The sequence below is a fragment of the Martes martes genome (assembly GCF_963455335.1).
Source record: "Martes martes genome assembly, chromosome: 8".
NCBI classification, from domain to species: domain Eukaryota; kingdom Metazoa; phylum Chordata; class Mammalia; order Carnivora; family Mustelidae; genus Martes; species Martes martes.
Window position 1 is genome coordinate 20,807,877 of NC_137895.1, and position 23,510 is coordinate 20,831,386.

General features: G+C 42.4%; 1 protein-coding gene across 1 annotated transcript in view; it reads right to left on the reverse strand.

The window, feature by feature from the left end:
* ANO4 (anoctamin 4) overlaps positions 1-20,858 on the reverse strand; it is a gene marked incomplete at both ends in the record, with an annotated part of 455,955 nt that extends 435,097 nt beyond the window's left edge. The window contains 2 exons of the mRNA XM_080810130.1: positions 7,043-7,126; positions 20,738-20,858. Of these exons, the coding sequence (XP_080666256.1) occupies positions 7,043-7,126; positions 20,738-20,858 (205 nt within the window). The remainder of the gene's footprint in view (positions 1-7,042; positions 7,127-20,737) is intronic.
* Positions 20,859-23,510: the final 2,652 nt, after the last annotated feature.

Consider the following 23,510-nt stretch of genomic DNA (forward strand, 5'->3'; position numbering starts at 1 on the left):
AAATGAAAGAAAGCCCAGAGGAGGTAACAAGGGAAGACATCTGTGTAGATTCTGCAGCCTAAACATGGTGTCTGGGGCCATCTTGAACAGGGTATGTGTCAAACAATCAATACCTACACTTTACACCCAAGCATTTTATTCTTTCCATACACGGGTCCTTCATGAACTGAGCCTTCCTCAAGGTTCGGGGTGTCTTAGTCATCTTTGAAACTCCCTTCCAATGTCTATTTGCCTCTTTCCCTCCTTCCTCTTCTACCAGTCCCCAGCACAAAGCTAGACTTAGGAATGGCACTCAATGGATACCCACTGTTCACTGAGTTCCTAGATGCCAGCAGCAAGGAGATGATGCAAAAAGCTATGAGGGAGAAGCTAGGGGAGTATTACTAAAGGACCACATTTAAGTGTTGGTAGCAGGAAAGGAAAAGAAGTCCAGAGAGATACATGATATTGACTAAAGAAAGAGCTTGGGGCCCCCAGGTAGTTCTGTCCCTCCCCAGCAAGATGTCAGAGAAGACTTGTGGCAAACAGAAACATAGACTTCCTCATCCTAACTGTGGCAATCAAAAGGACTGGCCCTGCAAGGGCTGAGGAAGGTTGAGTGTGGTTGAGCCTTCATGGATATATCTAGGTGGAAACATCTGGCAGGACCTGGGAAAAAAATGGAAGTGAGGATCAGGAGAACTGAGACCAGAGCCATAAATCTAGTAGTTACCCACATAGAAATCATGGGTGAGGCCTAGGAAAAAGTAACCTCATTGTTATAAAATAATAAATCCACTAACTAATTTTTACTGGCATTGTGCTAAGGTGCTACCAGCACCACCTCATTTAAACCTCACAATAACCCAGTCAGGCAGATACTACTAATATTCCCATTTGACAGATAAGGAAAATGAGGCCAAAGAACATTATAACTTCCTCAAAGTCAATAGCTCTACAGAAGCAACAGTCAAGATTTAAGGCCAGGCTCGCTAAAGACAAACGTGGGTGCTAAGAGAGGAGGTGGCAAGAGGGATTCTGGGGGCTTGAAATGGGGCTTGTCCCCCCCAATTCCAGCCCCACAAATCACTCTTAGATTATTTATTCATTCCTGAAGAACTTTAGACAAATCCCAATGGACAGAATGATCGTGGAAAGGAAATGGTGACAAACATGAGAACTTGCCTACTGGATTGTTTGGACTCTTCTTGGTAAGTCACCTTCCTAAAAGGTGAGTTCTACTATGCAGAATGTAATGATGAAGGTGAGTGCATCTCTCTGGAGTGAAGGCTTTGGAGCCTCTGAAGATAATCAAAGGGAACACGAATTCTCAATGTGTAGAACTGCAATGGAGCCAGAGCTGCAGAGGACTGAACTGAACACTCCAGACCCCAGGCCTGCCCTGATCATGTTTGTTAGACTACGTTTTCTTAAAAGATTTTATTTTTTTTATTATTTTTTTTTTTTGGACAGAGAGAGACACTGAGAGAGGGACCATAAGCAGGGGGAGTGGGAGAGGGAAAACAGGCTTTCCGTGGAGCAGGAAGCCCAACGCAGGGCTCGATCCCAGAACCCTGGGCTTTCGACCCAAGCCGAAGGCCAGCGCCCAATGACTGAGCCACCCACGTGCCCTGGACTAAATTTCTGACACAAATTTGTTTATTGTATGATCAACACTCTCCCACAGCTCACTGGACCATAGAAATGAAATTCCAGATTTCTCCATTTAACTTGATGTCCCATTATGATTTGTTAAAAAACTTGAAGATGTAGTACCTTTTATTTACACTGGACAATCCTTTTACAAGAATATAGCTTATTTATTATTATTAATTAATAAACTATATAGTTTATTATTATTATTAATTTTTATTTTTATATTTTATATTTTTATTATTATTTTATATATTAAATATATATTAAAATATATAACATTATTATATATTTTATTATTTATATTTTATATTATTTATAAATAATTTTATAATTTATTATTAATAAATATACTATATATTCTATATATTATTTATTGTTATTTTATTATTTAATTGTTTTCACTTGCCTGTTGCTTCATTCAGAACCTTATTTAAACCCCTCTTCTCTTTCCACATTCCCAAGCTTCTCTGGAGTCATTGTACAGAATAAAGCACAGAGCAAAAGTGTTATGTTTTAAAGTCCCAATGAAATCTGAATTCTCCACAATTTCAGATTTTACCATTTCTTTTATAAAATAACTGACTTACAGTGTACAGTTAATTTTTGAAACATCATTCACATAGCTAGCAAGCCCTTTTTTTTAGTTTCGAAAATTACCACATCATTTACTCCAGGAATGGAGTTCATTAGCAAATATTTTAATCCATGCTATTGATACAAATTAACTATGATAATATCTGTGTGATTATAATGGAATATAAATGGACCAGCCTAAATTTGCAATGAGGTCAAAGTATTTTGAGAGGATAACCAACCATCCAGGGGAACAGCTGGCATCCAAATGTCCAAGAAGCAAGTAACAGAAATGTCGCATTGGTAGCCAAGTCATCCTCCCTTACTTACCATCCTGTCCCCTGATGGGGAGTGGGGTAGGAACAGGGGTCTCAGTTCCCTTGGAGTTCTGTCAAAGTATCACCCAAAATCATGAAAAGAGGCATGTAAGAGACACTCAAAATGTAAGCTGTTTTGAAATGTTAATATTAATGTTAATATTAATGTTAATGTAAACTGAAAATGTTGATTAACTATGACATGTTTAAATCTCTCATACTTGGGTAGAGTGGGAGTTTACTATCAGAAAATAAGGAGTTATCCAGGAGTCTCATGGATATATAGAAAGATTTCAGGGGTCTTTTTATTCTGTTCCTTAGTTGTTTTTGTTGTTGTTGGTCCTGAATTGTTTTGTTATTGTTGTGTGGTTTAGCAATGTTTCTTTTGGTAGGACATCGGTTCCTATAAAGAACTATTAACAGGAAGTCCACAGGCATGCTATTTCTTACAATGGAATGGATGAGTAAGTACTCCATAAGAGAAGGACTGAAATATAGGAGATGAAAGAGACCAAAAAGAGCTTTTAAAAAAGAACTGCTTGGTGATCCACAGATCTGTCCTCCCTCTAGTAATTTGAGTCTACGGCTATTAATTATTTATTTTCTGGTTTTACTATAAATATTGCCCAAGTGCATTGTACTAGAAAGACTGTGGGCGGTGAGGGGCCCCTGGGTGACTCAGATGGTTAAGCATATGCCTTTGGCTCAGGTCATGATCCTAGTGTCCTGAGATCTAGCCCCATGTGGGGCTCCCTGCTGGGTGGGGAGTCTGCTTCTCACTCTCCTTGCTTCTCCCTTTCCATCTGCCTGCTGCTCCACCTGCCTGTGTGCTCGCTCTCGCTCTCTCTCTCTCTGTCAAATAAATAAATAAATAAAATCTTTTTTAAAAACTGTGGATAGTGGACATTGCCTGATGCCTGCACAGAATCCATCCCTCTCCTTCCTCCCAACAGAGTTCTACTTTGGGAATTCAGCGTACTCCCACTCAGCCAAAGCAATGAGGGCAACCTGACGTCATCCCCATCCCTCCCCCCAACCACTCTAATGTGTCTCATCTTCCCTGCCAATGACTGGTTTAAGGGGGAGTCATGTGACCCAATCCTGCCCAATGAGATAGGAGCAGTGTCTGAGGGCTTCAGGAGAAAGTGTCAGCTCCTCAAATGAAAGGCTGAGGAAGCCACCAAAGCTCTTTTCCCTCTGATCATTGTGTCTGGATGTAATTCCTGGAACCACGGCAGCCATCTGGCTGCCACACTAAGATAAATTCTCCCAGAAGGCAAAGAGGAGAAGGTCTTTCACAACATCATTGAGCAGCTTAATCAACCCGTCCTGAGGACCGACCTGCCTCTGGTCTTCCTCTTATGTGAAATAAATTTCCTTACAGTTTCAGCCACTTTGAGTTAGGGAACTGAAGAAACACTAAAGAGGCTTTCAGTTATGCTGTCATCTTCTGAGAAAACTGTCTGTCATACCCACTGCCCCTTCAGAGGCGACTGCGTAGTACGGACATACTGTTATTAGTTTCCCAGGGTTGTTAATGAAGTACCACAAACAGGGTGGCATAAAAAAAATTTTATTCTCTCACAGTTTTGGAGCTAGAAGTCTGAAAAGATGTGAGCAGGGCCGTGCTCTCTCTGAAGTCTCTAGGGGAGAACCTGTTCTACGCTTTTCTCACAGCTTCTGACGTTACTGGCCATCCTTGGTGTTCCTTGGCTTATACACATAACTCTCTGATCTCTGCCTCCACCATCACTTAATGTTTCCCTGTGTGTGTCTGTGCCTCTTCTACCCTACTTGTAAGGACACCAGCCATATTGGATTAGAAGCCCACCCTAATGGAGTCTCTTCTTAACTTGATTACATCTACCAAGATCTCATTTCCAAATAAGGTCACATCCAGAGGTTAGGACTTCAACATATCTTTTCAGGGGACACAATTCAACCCATAATACCTTAACATAGTGGCTGAAGCTGACTATTTGCAATAAAATGACATACAAGAAATATATATTTGGCCATTGAGACCATATTTTCCAGGTCTATTTGGTCTTCATCTACAGTTGCTGAAAATGTTTCAGAGCCATAAATGTGACATGGGTGTCTTGTTACTAAGAAAGGTGGCTTTGGTGTCAGAACTGAACTGAAATCTCAGACACCCTGCTAGTGTCTGAAATTTTCTTAGTACTGGGGGGCCGGGGAGAACCTTCACACACATTGGACTTGGGTCTAGGAACCCAAAAAGGCTCAAAAAAAGGCACTAGGCCTGTAGCAAATAGCAAGAGTGTCATCCAGTGGGAGCTAGGTTACCTAGGTTGAAATCTCCTCCGTCACTACCCATGTAATTTCAATTACTTTTTAACCTCTCTAGAATTTAGTTTCCTCATCTGAAAAATGGGGAAAATAACAGTATCTAATTTGCAAGGTGAAGATTAAATGAGTACATACAGTAAAAGGACCTAGAACAGTTCTTGGCACCAAGAAAGCTCCCATGTGGTCCTCACTATTTACCCCTCTATTTTCATGGACAAATGTCTTAAGAGATAAGTGTCTGTTCGCAGCTCTTCAATCCTCATGCCAAGCTTTGCCACCTGGCTTCCCTCCCACCACTTACTGCCATGGCTTTTGGGGATATCACCAGGACAGCCCTTGAAATCTAACCTCTTCATCCTCTCTTAGAAATTCCCTGGGCTTTCCAAAAAATGTGCTCACTTGGTCTTCCTACCTCTGTCATTATTTCTACCAATTATGCTTCTCCTAAAGACTGGCTGTTGGCCCTCTACTCACTCCATGTACTGACTCTTATGATCTAATCCTCTTGCAAAAATTCAACTGACTTCTCTGTGCATAGAATTCCAGTATCTTTATCTCCTGCCCATTCTCTCCTGTGGGTCATTCTGAGGTGGGAGTCTCACAGGCACCTCAAGCCCAACATATCTAACCTATAGCCATCACGTCCTCTTCCTGACTGCTGTATTTCTAGGGATGGCTCAGATTCCATGTCACCTGACTCAAACACACCTGTCTTTCCACCTGTCCAGTCAATGACTAGTCAGCTCTCCCACATCTGTCCCTCCAGACCTGCTCTTATCCCACCTATCAAGTTCATTACTGTCTCGTATCAAGGATAAAGTCACAGCCACTTACTCTGTTATAATACCAGACCCCAACACACACACATGAAATCCATCCTGTTCCTCATCAGAATCCCTTCTTTCATCCACGCATTCATCTTATCACCCTTCTCCTCTGAACCTCCCACTAATTAACAAATGTCTTTAGGAATGTCATTGTAGGTTATTTAGTATTTTCAAACCAGAGTCCATGAACTCTCCACAAGAATTTTTTAATTGTTTTTATTTTTCATTTTAAAGTTAATTTGGCCAGTTAAAAATTAATAGATGAATATTGTGGACCCAGTTCTACCATTTAATTTTAGGGCACAGATCTTCTTCTCTGTTTCCAGCAAGTTGGCACCAACTGCTACACTCAATGAGAAAAGAAGAGAGATGGATATGTCAAGTGCATTCATACCAAAGGAAGATCCAATAATCTCAGCAACATTAGCAGAGATTTCATAGTGGGCTATGCAGAGAAAGCAAATGGCAGAGCAGAGACATCATGAATTAGCTGTAAAGCTGTACTAAACTCAAAGATCCCACACTGCTGCAGCCAATACCACGTTGCATTACAAGAAGTAATTGTACTTTAGCAAGATGGCAATATTTATCATAGAAAATTAATGTGATAGATTTGTAATTTTTTGCTTGACAGTGTTTTAAGTTTTATTTGTAAATTCGATTTGATTTATATAGATATTTGTATGAATAAGGTGCTTATACTTAGTTTTATGTTTGAACACACTTAAGTATCATTATAATAAAAATAATTTAAATCAATTTTGGGGGTTCATTGTTATTATTTCTTTTTATAGGAGTCCACATTACTGAGGTTTGAGAAACCATCATATAGTGTTTAAGAGCATGAACTTCAGTGTCAAACAAATCTGGATTGAAATCATGGATACTTTAACTATTGCCCAGGTGGAAAAGATCTGATTTCCTCATGTGTGAGATGGGAAAGTAATAGTGTCCTCCTCATATAGTCCTGATTAAGCAAAATAATGTATGTTAATGGCCAACAGTAGCAGTAGATAAATATAAACCTGAAAAAGGAAGTCAATTTTAATATTAAGTATACATAATAATACAGGTGATATACAAATTAAAAAGTTAAAGCAAATGATGAAATGTTGGGAAAACATGGAGGTTTCTTTGTTTTTGTTTTTGTTTTTGTTTTTCTGGCTCTCTGGACCACATTTCCTCCAACAATACCTATGCAAAAGCAGTAAGCATCCACAAGAGGGTGCTCCAGCAAGGTGAGCCCTGAGCATCTGTTCTGATTCTGAAAATACAGGCTTCTGCTCTTACATTTTCTACTTACTTCTTCCTCAGCACCTCCACCCCAGGCACTTCCAAGCAATAACAGTTTTTATAAAACAAAATGTCAAAATTGCTCACCTATGGTGATCTGGCTGACACAACTGTAGTAGCTGCCTGTCGTTGCAGAGGAAAGATTATAACTCCCACTGCTCACATCTCTGTCTGTTAAGAAAATAAAAGAGAAGGTTGGTTATATCCTGGTAGAGACACCATGAACACAGTGTGAATATATGACTGGTGGTAGATTAACCAGCCCCCAGTTCTGGGCAGTCTCCTGCACCTTCATTTGTTCATTCACTGATGCTTAGCTGGTGCTCAGTGCCAGGCACTTGGAACATTCAGAAAACAACCTAGACTACCCCACACAGGCAATTTCAGTTGGGTGCCACTGTTATTATAATGGGGGTGAAAAGGGATGCTGGCAGAGGTGCAGAGACAGGTGAGAGAGCATTTGATCTAGAGAGGGTAGCAGGTAAGGCTTCAGGGAAGTGACATCTAAACTAAAACCTAGGGACGCCTGGGGGCTCAGTCCGTTAAGCATCTGCCCTGGGCTCAGGTCATGATCCCGGGGTCCTGGGATCGAGTCCTGCATTGGGGGTTCCCTGCTTAGCTGGGAATCTGCTTCTCCCTCTCCCTCTGCCCCTCCCTCTGCTTGTGCACTTGCTCTCTCTCTCGCTCTCATTCTATCTCTGGCAAATAAATAAATAAAATCTTTAAAAAAAAAATAAGCTAAAACCTAAAGATGAGTACCGCCTGACTAGGCCAAAGGGGGAGGAACTGAGGGAAAAGATCCAAACAGAGAGGCTTCCTCATGCACAGAGGCTGAGGCCACAGGCAGCCTCCTGAGTTGGCAGCTGAGCAGAGGAAGAGGAGAGATAAACAGCAGCTAGTCTATGACAGGTCTTATGAACCACATTAACCAGTCTGGATCTTGCCTAGAGACCAGGATCCCATTTTCACTTTGGAAAGATCACTTTGTGACCCTATGGAGAACAAACTGGAAGAAGCAAGATAACAGGCAAAGAGACTTCCTTTCTGGGGCCACTGCAATCATCCTGACTGGAAGTGAGGGTGGCTGAGCCATGGGAGAAGGTCAGTGGGGACGAGAGACATGGAAGCAATTCCCTTTGGAGCTCAAAGTACAACACACCACACTAATTTCTTCATGACTGTGAACAGAAAATGCTCCGGGCATTCGGGACAAAAGAAACCCAAATGCTCCACTGACACAGCATCCTAGCATTTTCATCCACATCGCATCACGCATGAGGTAGGACAAGCAGGCGTCAACTCCACCCACCCCAACCCCAGTCTCTGATGGGAAGGCTGAGATGGCTCTGGCCACCAGGGCCACACCACAGCATGAAGCAGAACAGAGCCCACAGGGAGATTAGAACTACTTCAAACTATTTAGGAAACACAGCAGGGCACAAGTATGTGATTTTAAAATATCAAAGTAAATATATATTTTCTAATATAAAACTCTATAGGTTAGAGGCAAAGAGTCATTATAATAATGGTTACCAAACTGACGTAAAGGGAACTACTGGAATATTATGTCATATAATATTAGGGAAACTTTGAAACTCTGATCTATAAATGGTGAAAATTATGGGGCTAGGGGACATAATTATTAAGAATAAGTCAATTGCGGGGTGCCTGGGTAGCTCAGTGGGTTAAGCCTCTGCCTTTGGCTCAGGTCATGATCTCAGGGTCCTGGGATTGAGCTCCGTATTGGGCTCTCTGCTCAGCGGGGAGCCTGCTTCCTCTCTCTCTCTCTCTCTCTCTCTCTGCCTGCCTCTCTGCCTACTTGTGTTCTCTGTCAATTAAATAAATAAAATCTTAAAAAAAAAGAATAAGTCAATTACACTCAAAGATACATTCTGAGAATCAGATTTTAATGAGACCACGATGCAGACCAGTAGAGAAGATGGTATGGTACGTGAACACTCTTGGGAGGAAAGAACAGCGGGTACGTGGACAGAAGGAAGGAAATGAGAGGCCCCTGCAGGGGTATCCCTGTATACCTGTGGTTGGAAAGCAGTTGGGAAATATTAACAAAAGCAGATGGTGATCCAGAGGGCAGAGAAATGGTGGTGGCCCTCAGAAACTATGTCAAGGCCATGGTACATCCACAAACACGATGCTAGAAAATATTTTGAACTATTTTAAATGTAGGAAACATAATTTCAGCAAGTTCATGTGGCCAACTCCTCCTCCAAGAAATATTCCCAAACCATCTGCACTCTCTAGGGTACTTCCTGAGCATGTCTGGGTACTCCCAGATATGGGAGTACCCAGACACTGGGTGTCTGGGTACTTCAGACACCCCCCCGCCCCAAACCCAGCACTGAGCAGGAGAAACTGCACTGGTTTACACAGATCTAAACTGTGGGCTTGTCATGGGCATAGCCATGCACTATTCAGTTTGTGATTTCCATAATTTAGTGCTGTGCCTGCCATCAGGTGAATCTTCAGTACCTGTTCATTGGCTGAAAGAAAGAAAAAAGGATGCATGAAATTTTTAAAAAAATAAGCCAATGACCATTTCCCTTTTCTGTTAGTGTAACTTCATTAGAGGAAGAACACTGGGCTGGGTGACAATAGGCCTGTGTTTGAAGCCCATTTCTGCTGCACCAGAACTCTTACAATTTAGTCAAACTGTTGGCTGTTTCTACCTGAAAATCATGACAATAATGCTTATCTCACCTCTTTTTTTGCTAGTGGTGGGGGGTTGATACGATATGGTTAATAAAAATAAATTGGCTACACAAATGCATAGTTAGCAAATAATTCAGTACATATTTGTGGAATCAGCTGAATCAACAAGATCCAGACCTAAAACATATCTAACTGCTCTAAAAAGTTGTCATTCCTAATTTCTTTGTAAACCCTTTGCTAATGATCTGTCCTTAAAAGATTTTTGGAAGAGACAAGAACTGCAAGGGATAAGGTCAACAGCATCAAAGCTGATATATAAATAAGTACATATAAAGAGAAATTCATAGGCCCAGAAGTGACTATGCATGGGGAGGAGAGAAAAGAAATGAAGGAGAAAAGCATACTCAGAAATCAGCAATCAACAAAGAAGCAGGATGCTTGAATAAGGAATGAATGTTCAGGAAGAGGCCATAAATAAAACTTAATGGTAAAGCTACTGAAATTTGAATAAAAGCTGAATGCTAAAACTGGGGCACAATTTTGGTGGCAATAGTCTGAAAAGACTCAAAGCACAAAAGTATAAAGACCTGTGGTAGTTTCGGCACAAGTTATGGCATTCTGTGTAAAAAGTACTTCTCCCATGTAGGAATTAAAATTAAAATGCTAGATTTTGGAGGGAGTGTGTAAATATCATTTAATCCTTTAGGGACAATTGTGTTAAGAAAAAAAATCAGGTTAACTAGTGGAAAAATGTGAGACTATAATTGAGATTAATAAAACTTGTGGGTTCTGGAATCAATATCTAAGTTAGACACCTGGTTCCAAACTTTGGGCACATTATTTCATCTCTATGTAGCTGTTTCCTTGTATGTATCATGGGAATAATAAAGGCACTTACCTTGTAAGGCAGCACATAGAAAGTGTTCAATTAGTGTTAGCTATGATTTATTTTATACTTCAAAAAGCAAGGATATCCATAAAACAGAATGTCATATAGTAAAGAAAAGAAATGAAGTAAAGCTACACAAAATATTATGGATAGATCTCACAAACACTGTTGAATGAAAGAAACCACCCCAAAACACATGATCCTACTGATGAAAAATTTCAACAGTAAAACTAAATTATATCATTGAGGGATGCACACATGGATGGTAATACGATAAAGAGAAGTAGCAAAATAATTAGGACAGAACTCAGCATCGTGGTTCTTTTTGGTGGACAAGAAGCAACTTTGATTTTGGAGGGGGGATGGGGAGGGGGGTAGGTTCTGCAGTACTGGAAATGTTCTGTATTTTGATTTAGGTAGTGATCACACAATATTCATTTTGTAAGTATTTGTTAAACTACAATTTTCTCTCCCCTCCTTTTGTATATGTGTTATAACTCACAGTAATTGTTTTTAAGAAATAAAGAGGGACAGAAATCATAACAGGGCAAACCAGTAATGAAAATTCTGGAAAAAACATCCAAGAAAAGGAGATGGTGGGATGCCTGGGTGGCTCAGTGGGTTATGCATCTGCCTTCGGTTCAGGTCATGATCCCAGGGTCCTGGGATGGAGTCCTGCATGGGGCTCCTTGTTCAGCAGGGAGCCTGTTTTTTCCTCTGCCTTTCACCCTCCCTACTTGTGTGTGCACTCTCTCTCTGTATCTCTCTCTCTGACAAATAAATAAAATCTTAAGGGGAAAAAAAAGAAAAGGAGATGGTGATAATACCAGTTATTGGTATTATAATACCAGTTATTGAGAGCTTGGCTCTTTACCAGGCACTATGCTAAACATTGATTATTTAATTTACATCCACATTTCATTTAAGCTCCAAAACAACTCTTTGATTATCCCTCTATACAGATGAGGATCTAGAAGCTCACAAAATTAGAGAATGTGCACAGGCTCATACTTCTGAGAAGTCATGAGGCTGGAATTAAAACCCAGGTTTGTCTTACACTAGACAAATATTTGAGAACAGAAGGGAAGACAGAAGGAGGACAGACTAGTATCACAAGCTGTGTTAGGGGGATTCCTCTGGTATCTGGTGCTAAATCTTTGAGAGTCATTTATCTGATGTGATAAGCACTGAGATTCTACAGGGAACAAGGTGGACACCATCCTATATACTTCTCTTAACAGAAATGTTATGACAAAATTAACACTTTTTTGCCTCGAATTATTTTGGGCATACTCATTAACAGAATCCTCTTATAACAAAAGAAAACCTCACCCATTTCAACACTCACTGTATTTTACTTTCATCTTAACCACAGGGGGTCAAAAGAAAGCACTGCACCTATTTATGTCTTTCCACTGACTGCAGAATTCTAGGAAATATGTAGGCAAACCTAAACAAAAATTTTCAGTGTAAAATGATCATTATGATGTCTAATTTGGGAGACTTAAAAACAAAGGATAGGAATCAAATACTAAATAATAATAGTACACAAGCCAGGAGCTGAGCACTCAAAGGCAAGGGACTATTCAGGGGTGAGGTCAATATATTAAATTTAGAGTTAGTTAATGTGTAATGAATAGGTATAAGATTTGTTAGGCATGATTTAAATGAAAGTAGAAGAGTAGTTATTAAAACAACAAAAATAAACTGTATTTCAAGCCAGTTGATTGTGTTGGAGAGACAGACAGATGGTAGGGAAGAATGAGAGAGAGGATGTAACAATAAATGTTTTTTTCTTGAAAAGTTAACTTAGGAAAAGGAAATAAATTGGAATAAAGCACAGGGATAAAAAACAAGACAAAGAAAATACAAAGTAAAATGGCAGAATTCAGTTCAAATATATTAGTAATCACAATACACGTAAATGGTCAACATTTGCTATTTAAGAGATTGTGAGAAAGATTTCTTTAAAAAAAAAAAAATCAAATGCTACTTATAAAAGAAATGCCTAAAACATAAGGACCCAGAAATGTTAAAAGTAAAAAATATTTTAAAAATAGCAAGCAAATACTAACCAAAATAAAGCCAGAGTAGCTATGTTATTTTTAGATTAAAAAGGCTTTAAGGCAAAAATCATTGTTAAGGATACAAAGGGTCAATAAATAATGATAAAAGGTTCAAGGCTCAATGCTTCAGGAAGGTATAAAAAATATTACCTCTGTGTGCCCAAAATAAAATAACCTCAAAATACATGAAGCAAAAATTAATAGAACTGCAGGAAGAAACTGACAAATTCACCATCATATGGAGAGACTTCAATACACAATAACTGGTTGGGCAAGCAAAAATTTAGTGAAAATAAGCAAAGTGTGGGGTGCCTGGGTGGCTCAATGGGTTAAGCCTCTGCCTTCAGCTCAGGTCATGATCTCAGGGTCCTGTCTTGGAATCAAGCCCCGCAGCGGGCTCTCAGCTCACCAGGGAGCCTGCTTCCCCCTCTCTCTTTGCCTGCCTCTCTGCCTACTTGTGATTTCTGTCAAATAAATAAAATCTCTTAAAAAAAGGAAAATTTAAGATTACACATCACTTGAGCATTTTATTAAGGTCATCTTAAAAAAATAAAGGTCTTGATTTAGTAGGTCGTGGGTGGGCCTTTAATTTGGTATTTCTTTTCTTTTTCTTCTTTTAAATTTTACTGAGATAAAATTGAAAATTGCATTTTGAATGGACTTTCAGCTAGTGCCAATGTTGCTGGTAGAGGGACTGCAGACAGGTATAGCCCTCTTCTGGAATCCACAAAGCCTGGGGAAACATCTCACCAACAAAAAAAGGAAGGGGATTTTTTAAAAAGGAAAGAAAATATTTTCACCAAACCCTTTAAATCATATCATAAATCTGCTTATACACGTGAACAGATGAAACAAGAATTCACCAAAAAGAAAAATGATACATAACTACAAACTCTACAAAAATAAACATTATACAATTCCTTTTGTAACTATCCACACTAGTGCACTGGAAATATTTAATTTACAAAATACATATTCATTGTGTAGCATGAGCTGCCTACTGCATCTGATTTTTTAAAGAATCACTTTAAGTTGTTTATAAAAGGCTCTAGAGAACCTACTAGTAGAATATATATATGTGCGTATATATATAATATGTGTATGTACATATGCATATATCTATTCCTCAGAAATATTGGTGTGATTTATTCCACATTTGCTATATATTTTATAGGCTTACAGAAAAGTTAATATTCAAGACCCACCCTTTCCTCCTAGCCATATAACCTGTATATCATCAACTAACTTCCCTGGGCTTTAAATTCCTCCTTTACACTGTGACTGAAATTCATTCATTCAAAAAGTGTTGACTGCCCACCACATACAGTAAACAAGGCTGGCCTCCAGCAGGAATTGGTGTCTTGGGAGGTCTCGCTAAGGTGCTGATGAATCAGTCAAAGTGCAATAAGTGTGTTTCCACTCAACACAGCACTTCCTATAAACCTATACCAGATCCTATACCATATCTCTTTATTACTACAATAAAAACAACACATAATGCTGTATATTAAATTGCTATAGGGCTTTCTAGGTTTCATAAATGTTTGCATTTGCTCTTTCATGTGATTTTGGCAATAGCACTAGGAGACAAGCAGGACAGGCATTAGTTGTAACAATACTAGTAGTAGCAGCCTCTGCATCCCCCAAGGGAACTGAGCTAGGCCCAAACTCCTAGACGGCAGAGTCTTGTGCCATAGTGCCTGGCTCTGCCTAATGCACAGAAGGCGCAATGAATGTTTGCCAAAGCCTCTAGTAAGCTTTCAAAAATTTTAATCACTGTTCCTGAATTTTAAACACGGTGCCTGATATTCATTATCTCAGCTTCCCTTTGATTCCACTCTCACAGTCTCCACGCTACAAAAGCCCTTTCTTGAAGCCTAATTAGAGAAAACCCTTTCCTTTCCTTTCTTTCCCCCTTTACCTATTTGCTTCAGTGTTGAAAATCCTACATTCTATTTTCATTTTTCCAGAATTTCTTATTAGTAAATGTAATATTGATGAAAACAAATAGTTTTTGGTTTTTGTTTACCTCCAGAACCTACAACAGTGCCTGACACATAGTGAGCACTCACAAAACATACTTTCAATTGTCTGTTCTAGAAACTTCCTTAGTAGCTGTGAACTACTTGTCTAGGACTATGTTCTAACAGATGACTTCACATGACTTTTACAAAGAACATAGTGTTTTTTTTTAAAGATTTTATTTATTTATTTGACAGAGAGAGAGAGTGAGAGAGAGAGAGCACAAGCAGAAGGAGCAGCAGAGGGAGAGGGAAAAGCAGGCTCCCCGCTGAGCAGAGAGCCCAACATGGGGCTCTATCCCAGGACCCCAGGATCATGATCTGAGCTAAAGGCAGACACTTAACTAACAGAGCCACCCAGGAGTCCCAAGAACATAGTGTTTTGAAAGAAAAGATTAAAATACTTCTTTACAGCATCAAAATAAAATTTTAATTTGATCTCACCCCAGAAAGAGACTTTTAAAATGTGGAGACTGAAGGCCAAAGAATAATGTGTACATGTTTTACTGCAGCTTCTTAATCAAAAGGATCCTAATCAAAGTTGACCATGAGTCTCTGCATTGCATAATAACAAGCATGCCAGGTGGTAGAAGGCAAAAATAAGAGAAGTCATCAAATACCTCCTTGGATTTATTTTGTAAAAAAAGCATGAGTTCTGGTTAGTTAGCATACATCTGATTGTACCACATGGTGTCGATGCTTTTGGTCTTTTGCTTGTTCCTCTTTTCTGAAGGGTAAAAGTCATTTTGCTTATTAGTTGCATAGGAAAGTGAGGTTTTAAAAACTTGTATGCAGTGCACTACCCCCTGACATAGTGCATTCAGTTAGTCAGACAGCCAAGGATTGATCTCCTATTATGCGTCAGGCACAGTGCAGGATTACAAAGATACAAGATATGTTCCTTGTCCTTTGGGATATTACAACCCACAGAGGGGAATATTCATAGTACAAAATGAAAAGCTGGGTGGGAGAAGACTTACCATGAGACGTCTCAAGTCAAGAGGAAGGGAAGAAAAGTGAACCTTGTAAGGGAGGAGGGGGCTATGTTTCAGGGCATGGGCCAAGGTCCAGACACCTGAGAACGCCTGATGTAATTAGTCATGCTAAACAACCCATGCCCCTAAAAGATGGGATGCTGAGACCACAAGAGAGAAGGGTGGTCAGCTCCTTAAGAACCTTGTTTGCCAAATGAGAGAAGTTAAACTTTGACTTATAAGCCGAGGGGAGCTACCAACATGTTATAAGCAGAATACAGGGGGCGCCTGGGTGGCTCAGTAGGTTAAGCCTCTGCCTTCGGCTCAGGTCATGATCTCAAGGTCCTGGGATCGAGCCCCGCATCGGGCTGTCTGCTCAGTGGGTATCCTGCTTCCCCTTCTCTCTCTGCCTGCTGCTCTGCCTACTTGTGATCTCTCTCTCTGTCAAATAAATAAATAAAGTCTTTTAAAAAATTGTGGGGAATATTTGAAGAGCTTAGAAAAATGTAACTTTGAGGGAAATGTTGTTTAAAAAAAAATAATAAGCAGAATACAGGATGAGATTTGCCTTTGGGACCAAAAGACACAGGACTAGAGGCAGAGAAACCATCTGGGAGGCTGCTGCTGCAGTCAGAATGACAATGATGTTGGCCTCAACTAATGTAAGAGCAGTGGGCAGAGAGAGGAGAAAATACAGTAGAAAGATTTTAAGGAAGAAGAATCAACAGGACTTGGTGATTGAGAGTATACTGGCTGGGAGAGCCGTTGACAGTGACAATTAGCTAATGCTTCCTGACTACTCACTACGTACCATCCATATGCAACTACAGTACTACTGCAATGACCCCATTTTACAAATAAAAAAACTGAGACACAGGAGGTGAATCCCTTTACCCAAGGTATTATGATTAATATGTTCCAGAGATGACTCAAAGAGGGCTCCCAGAATTCTGGCCTAGGTGCCTAGAGAGAGTACAATGGCCCCTGCCAGCCTCTCCAGGTTGTCATGCTCTACCAACATGTGCTCCTGGTACCTGCCTTTATGCCCCCTACCATCTCTCCCCTTTATCTTTGTTCACGCTATTTTCCCTCCTGGGATGCCCTCCTTCCCCCAATTAGCCTCTTAACATTGTCTCCTCCAGGGAACTGTTCCTGACCTATCCCTCACTCCTCCCAGTCCCCACCACCCCCCAGCAATGCATTATAATTCTCAGTTTAGAAGTCTGTCTCCTCCAGCTGATCCTGCCACCTGTGAGAGAAAGAATGAAATCTCACTCATCCAGGCCGTCCAAGGTCCAGGCTAGAACCTGGAACATAGTTTGAGCTCAGCAGCTGAAGAGCTGGAGTTATTCTCTGGGAAACAGATAAGAGAGGGAAATTCTGTGTTGGATACACTGAGCTAAACTGAGATGCTAGAGAGACACATATAGAGAGAAGGTCAGCCCACAACTAAGTATACAAGCGAATGCACACAAAAAAGTTCTGAGTCGGTGATTTGGCGATTTCCATTGGGAAATCACCTGAATAAAGACAAAGTCAGGGGAAGGGAAATTGTGTCCTATGCTCTCATCCCTTCTCTGCCTCATTTCATACTCAAGTTGTATGATTAGTCTTGGTTCTTACTATACCCTTCTCCCATACCTTCTTCTAAACACAAATGCTGAACTTCTGGTCACCCATGGTCTTTAAACTTCGCTCAAGCGACGCCTTCTGTCTGGAATTACTCTCACACACATTTGTTCATTTTCTTCCTCTTCCTAACTACCCTTAGCCCAAGGCTCCAGAGCCAAACTCTCTAAATCTATATTTGGGCTCCCTATTTATTATGTGAGGTTAAGTAAGTTCCTTGACCTATCCATACCTCAATTTCTTCAAATGGATACCAGGGTAACACTGGACCAATTTCTTAAAGGTTTTTGTGAAATTTCACCAAGGCCATTCATATAGAGTACCATTATTAATTATTTATGTCCCAGCATGCCCCACACTTCCACTTTAAAATGCAGAAAACTTTGTCACCCTAATTTAAAGGCCTCCCAACAGGGGACTAACTCTGCATTTAAGGTTATTGTCCAGCATTTGGTAGGTGTCTAATTAATGTCCTCCAAATGGTTGAGAGTGAGATTATAAAGGCAAGGACAGAACCCAGGAAAACACCAACATAAACAGAGGGACTCCACAAAGAAGCAACTTAAGAGGTAGGAGGAAAATGAGGAAAGAATTGTTATAAGAACGATACTGGCTCTGACTACATTTCCTTCTGATCTTCTACTTGTTCTCTCTGCTCAAGCCACACTGACCTTCTAGCTAGCTCTGAACATGACAAACTCATTCCTACCCCAGGGCCTTTGCTCTTACTGTTCCCTTTGCCAGGAATGGTCTTTCCCTACATAATGGAATGGTTCGTTCCATTCCTTCATTTCAAATTCTGTTTCTGTTCCTTCTGTTCAAATAGCTCCTCAGAGACACTTTCCCTAAATAGCCCCACTATGCTCTGTAAGCTCCTCAAGCCTTGTATTAAGTGTCTTCAGATCCAAAGCTGACAGGTCCAACCACAAGTCATTTTCTGGTTCAGACTAGAACACAGCCCCTCTGCCTTCTTTTGGATGGCCAAGAACAAATCAAGTCCCAGTCATTTCTCTCTAAAGGAGACTTGTCACCCATCCTTCGTCTCATGCACATGGTTATATAATAAGCTAAAAGTGGTTAAGAACCCAAACCATTTAAAGGACAAGGAAAGAAAAATTAGCAGTGAGTACAAAAGGTTGAGGCATTAAAAATCCAGAATTTTTAAAACTGCATCATCCACTGAACATATATTTGTTAGAGTGCATATTACAGCTACTGACTACCTGAATTTCATTTCACATTTCTAGAAGATATGAGTCTAGATGGTTGTCTGAAAGTAAAAATTCATGCTAAAATGTGAAAGAACAAGTTCCAATATAGGATCAAAAATGCATATTTAGATGGGAAGCTAATGAGGTTTACTGGAGGCTGCTGCTAATGAAATGCATACATAAGCCAAATTTCTCCCTCAGGATCATAAAACACACGGTCTACAGTATAACTGTTCATTCTCTTGGCAGCCCCTGTGCTAAAGATAGGAGTAAGGCACTTATTAAATCAGTCAAATGAATATAAAAATTGAACCCTATAAATCCCGGGTAAGAAACTTAGATCATCCCCCATCATGATAGCTAAACCCAAATCCAACAGAACTGAAAGGGAACATTTTTTTAAAGCAGTTCGGTTGTCAGAGATGATTTGTAGAATGTTCCAGAGCCGGACCAAGCTCTCATCAGATAATGATCTCAACAGCATTCAGCGGATAAGGAATATGTTGACTGTGCTCAAATTTGTTTTTCCTTAACTCATTCACCAGGATGGAATCCCTGATGGACTAACTTATCTTGTCATGTCTTGGGTCACTTCGCTATGGACCAAAGAATTAATGTTTACTCTGTGGTCAAATGTATTCACCACTCTAGGGATGAGGAAGGAAGAAGAGTGTGAAGAACATGTTTAAAATAGTGCAAATTCTAATTGATATATTTATTTAAATCTGCTTTAGTTCCCTTTAAGGTCCTAAAGAGAAACCTGTGTAATTGTAAGTTGCCCCCCAAAAAGCCACACCTTTAACTACTGAAATACACTTGCTTTTCAAAAACAATTTCACTCTTTCTGAATTCATTTTCTCTACCTGGGTGCCCAATTAAGCTTTTAAAGTTTCTAGAATAATTATTACTATCACTGACAGTATCCACAGGGCACCATGCGAAATCTAACATAATGGATCCCTTTGATAGAAAAAAGTGTAAAAATAGATATCTGCCAATGAATATACCTAAAACACTATCAGAATGCTGGATTATCCTCAGATGGTAACCCAAGAATGACAATGTTATGTGTTAAATGTGCAGGAGGAGTAAGAACAATTCACAGCCCAGCAGAAGATGCATTAAGTTTAAACACACACACACACACACACCCCAGTAGTATGCAATTCGTAATCTTCTCACAGTTCTTTATCAGTTCACAAGGATCAACTGCAAACCCTCAGGGCCACCTGAGTGATCATTTTAAACAGTTTAGATTCTCCCCCCCCCTCCAAAAAGACCAACCGCTTTAACCTTGGGAAAATGGCAGGTGACATCACTGGCCTGGAGATGAAGTCTCCACACCAAAAAGCAGCAAATTCCCTCCCACCAACTCCAGGCTTGGAGAGGTCCCCGCAAAACATTCTCCAACAATTCTCATTACCTTCACGTTTAAAACGCCAAAACTAGATGTTATCATAGCAACTGATCGCAAGCCCGGGAAGGGGGTGGGGGAGGTCTACTTGAGTTTCAGCCTCCTATAACCCAATCTCAGCAGCATCTCTGACAAAGGTCTACACAGAATTGCTTTTTTCACACAAGCAGTAATGTTGATAAAAAGCCTTGTGGGCTTCCCCAGTGCGCTGGGATTTCTAGCTGAGCTGGAAACCGTCATACTGTGATTTTGCTTTCCTGAGAATTCTGCAATGCCTTTAAAGAAATAATAAAAATATATATTTATTTAGCCCAAATGGGGGGGGGGGCGGGTAATGCCTTTCATTTCCATGGAACTTTTATTTCCAAGCTGATTTTTTTTTTTGCATTAAAAACGTATTTTGGTACATATTATTTTAACCCCATAGTATCTGTCAGAGAGATGTTCTCATCTCTAATTTACAGATGGAGAAATACAAAAACAAAAAAAAGTTTAAATAACTTGCCCAAGGTCAGTCAGGGACAGAATAAGCCCTGACTGAACGAAGACCTCCTAATTCCAAGCCTCGCGCCGCTAGAAACGAACTTAACACCCTTATCCCTTCCCTTCTGTGGTCTGAAGCGAGTGGAATTTTTCTGGAGACCCAAAGCTCCCAGACACCTACATTTCAGGCGTTTTGACTCCATCAACTCCTTCTGCTAATACCCCCTTCCCAGGTTTCAGCAACTCCAACCCCGCAAAGCCTCGCCACCCCGCCCCCCAGTCCCACGCCCCCATGCGCTGCACCCCCCTCCCTTCCGTCCTGACCCTCCCGGGAGCCGAACCCCGAAGTTCCCCGGGGTGCTCGGACGGCTTCCCGGCCCCGCCCGCTCCAGCCTCCCCGAGAGCCAGCGACCGCCCGCCGTTACCGTATGCCGTGAGGGAGGCCATCCTGGCTCGCGTCCTGCCCAGGCTGGCCAGGGCGTCGGCCAGAGCGGCCGCCTGCACGCCGCGCCCCTGGACGGTCGGCCCCTGGCCCCGCGAGTGCATGCGCTTGGCTCCCGCGGCGCCCGGCCGCCCCGCTCCTGAGCATGCCCAGTCAGCCCGCCGCGGTCGCCCCGGAGAGGTGCCCGCGGCTCGCAGGTGCCCCCGGCCGGGTCTCTGTTGCAAGGGCGTGGGGAGTGAGGGCGCAGACGGTCGGCCGCGCTTCGGTCCCCGCGCTTCCAGTCCCCGCGGGGATTGAACCTGCAGCGCAGGACTGGCGACCAGGAGAGAGGAGGAGCGAAGCAAGCCGTGGGAGGTGCCGGGCGCGCGGCGAATGCGGCCCCTATGGGCAGACGTCGGGCCGGACCCGACTGGGTCCACTCCAAGCAGGGTGCCCCTCCAGGTGGGGGCGGTAGGGTGACGCGGGCAAAGGTGGGGTCGGGGAGTCCGGAGCGCGCCACAGCCTCTCGGACCTCAAGCCTTCAGCTCTTTTCCTAGGGAAGCAGGGGGTGGCACTGGCCGCCTGTAACTCTCGGGCGCAATTCCCAGCCTAGAGGACAGTCTCAGGAAGGGTTTGCCTCAGAGGCCAAAGCCCAGGCGAGAGTGGCAAATGAGTCCTGTGGATTTTTATTAATGAACTCCGTCACCACCAAGTACAGACTTCTGACCCCAACAACCCAGACGTGTCGCAGCTCACCATCCTGTCACTTTCATTAGTGCGTTTGTCTCCCCACGAGGCTCTGACTAGTGCCCTATTCCACACTGACTACCCGTGCTTCAACCAGAGCAAAAACGCAGTATTTGTCAAAAGACTGAATGCTCTAGCCCCGCCCAGCTCTCCCTACCTGGAAGCCCACCCATCCTACTGCGTGGGTGGGTTCTCCTTTTGGAACCAGCTCAGGGGCAAGCGAGAGGAGAAAGAGAAGTGGGAAGCCCTGAGATCCCCGGTAAGGGGAGAGGGAAGAACAGGAAAAAAGGGGAGTCCGCCCAACGACCCAGAAGCACCTGGAGCTTTGCCATTCCCAAGAACAAACTGGTAAGAAGTTGGGGAGAACAGGAAAAGGGAGAGGCCGCCCAAGGACGCGCTTGAGGTCAAGAGGACTGGAGTTTTGCTAGTCCCAAGAGTGAATTCACAAGCCCTCATATGAGTGCCACCCCCCCCCGCGGGAGGGCTTTCCACGGCCTGGTCACCAAGGGAATCATGGCCTTGAAATCCACCAGCGTCCAACAAATTGAATGGCGATTACGTTAAGGCTATCAACTGTGTTTGGGGTTGTACCAATTCGGTTGGAGGCACAGAGAGGGCAGAGAAATCTATGGAAGGCAAGACAGGGCGTTTCTTTAGGAAGCTTCGCGCACACTCCTGCTCTGGCGGCTGAAGCCCCTGGGCATCCTCGGCCTAACCCTATCATCAGCTTTTTGCTCTAACGACCTTCATGCCCCTCTCCCTCTCCTGTTCTTCTGGGAAGGCAGCGAGGCGACAGCAGGTGACCCGTGGTGGTGGCGGCTCAGGGATGAAATATCAGTGCCCACACTTCCTTCGCCTTCGTAATAAGTGGAGCTACATGGGGGAAAGGGCGAGGCCCGCCCTGGGGAGTGAGAGCCCGTAGATCTGACAGTTTATGCTGGCTAGGTCCAACAACCACTAGCGTGTGACGCTCAGTGGAGACACTCCCTCTGAACCTTCATTTTCCCCATCCCTAAAGTGAGGGTAGCCAGTTGTTACTGCTATGCCCACCTCACAGGACAACAGCCAGGGTTAGGTGGAATGCAGATGGTTTCATCCCTGAGGCCTCTGAGGCACTGTCTTGGACACTGCTCCTGCCTTGAACTTGCCTCCTGAGAGCTGCCATATGCCTCTCCCCTTAGTTCTCTTCAACCTCTCACTCACCTGCCTCTCACTCACTCACCCACACTGAATTGCTGTCCCCAGGCCTAGAGCATGTGGAAACCTGCCTCAGATTCTCTATGAGGACACCGGTATAGCCGGAAGGTGGGCTTCAGAGCAGGTCTGCCTCCCCCAGTGCACCCCAAGGACCTCCCCCAGTGCATCCTCCAGGACCTCAGCAGCCTCCCTACCCCCCACCCCCCAGCTCCTTAGCACCTGAGGCTGGGAGCTGGTGTCAGCCCGTCCCAGCTCTGGTCCTTCTCTGTGTCACTGCCGCGACCCAAGGCCATTTTCAAGTTGTCTTCTGACTTCCAGCTTTCCTCTCCTTTTACCTCCACATTTTAGCTCAGGTAGGGTCATGAAGAAGGACAATCAAAATGAGTTACAAATTGCACTTTAATTCTTCTTGGCAGCTCTTTCTAATTAGCAAGAACTAAAATGTAGTGTCTAATTAATTAACCTCTCTTAAGGCCACCTGAACCTCTGCCCAAACAATACCACTCCAAGTCCTTGAGATATTCAGTGTCCTCAATAAAATTAAGATTGAAAATACCAGGCCTCTTAGTTGAGGAATTGATGGACAAATACACCTTAGATTTGTTAAGAATCCTGTGCTGTCTGGTGACATTGAGATCTTTAAGCAGCCTCCTATCTCCTGGTCTGCAGCAGGAGGGGGTGGTCTCCCTATCTCACAATCTTGAGGGTAACAAATATCAACAAAGAATTATGATACTGTCATGGAGCATAGGCTATGATAGAAACCTGGCCACCAGGAGCAAGTGGTTCTTTCCATCTTTGCAGGATTCACAGATGACTTCACCAAGGAAATG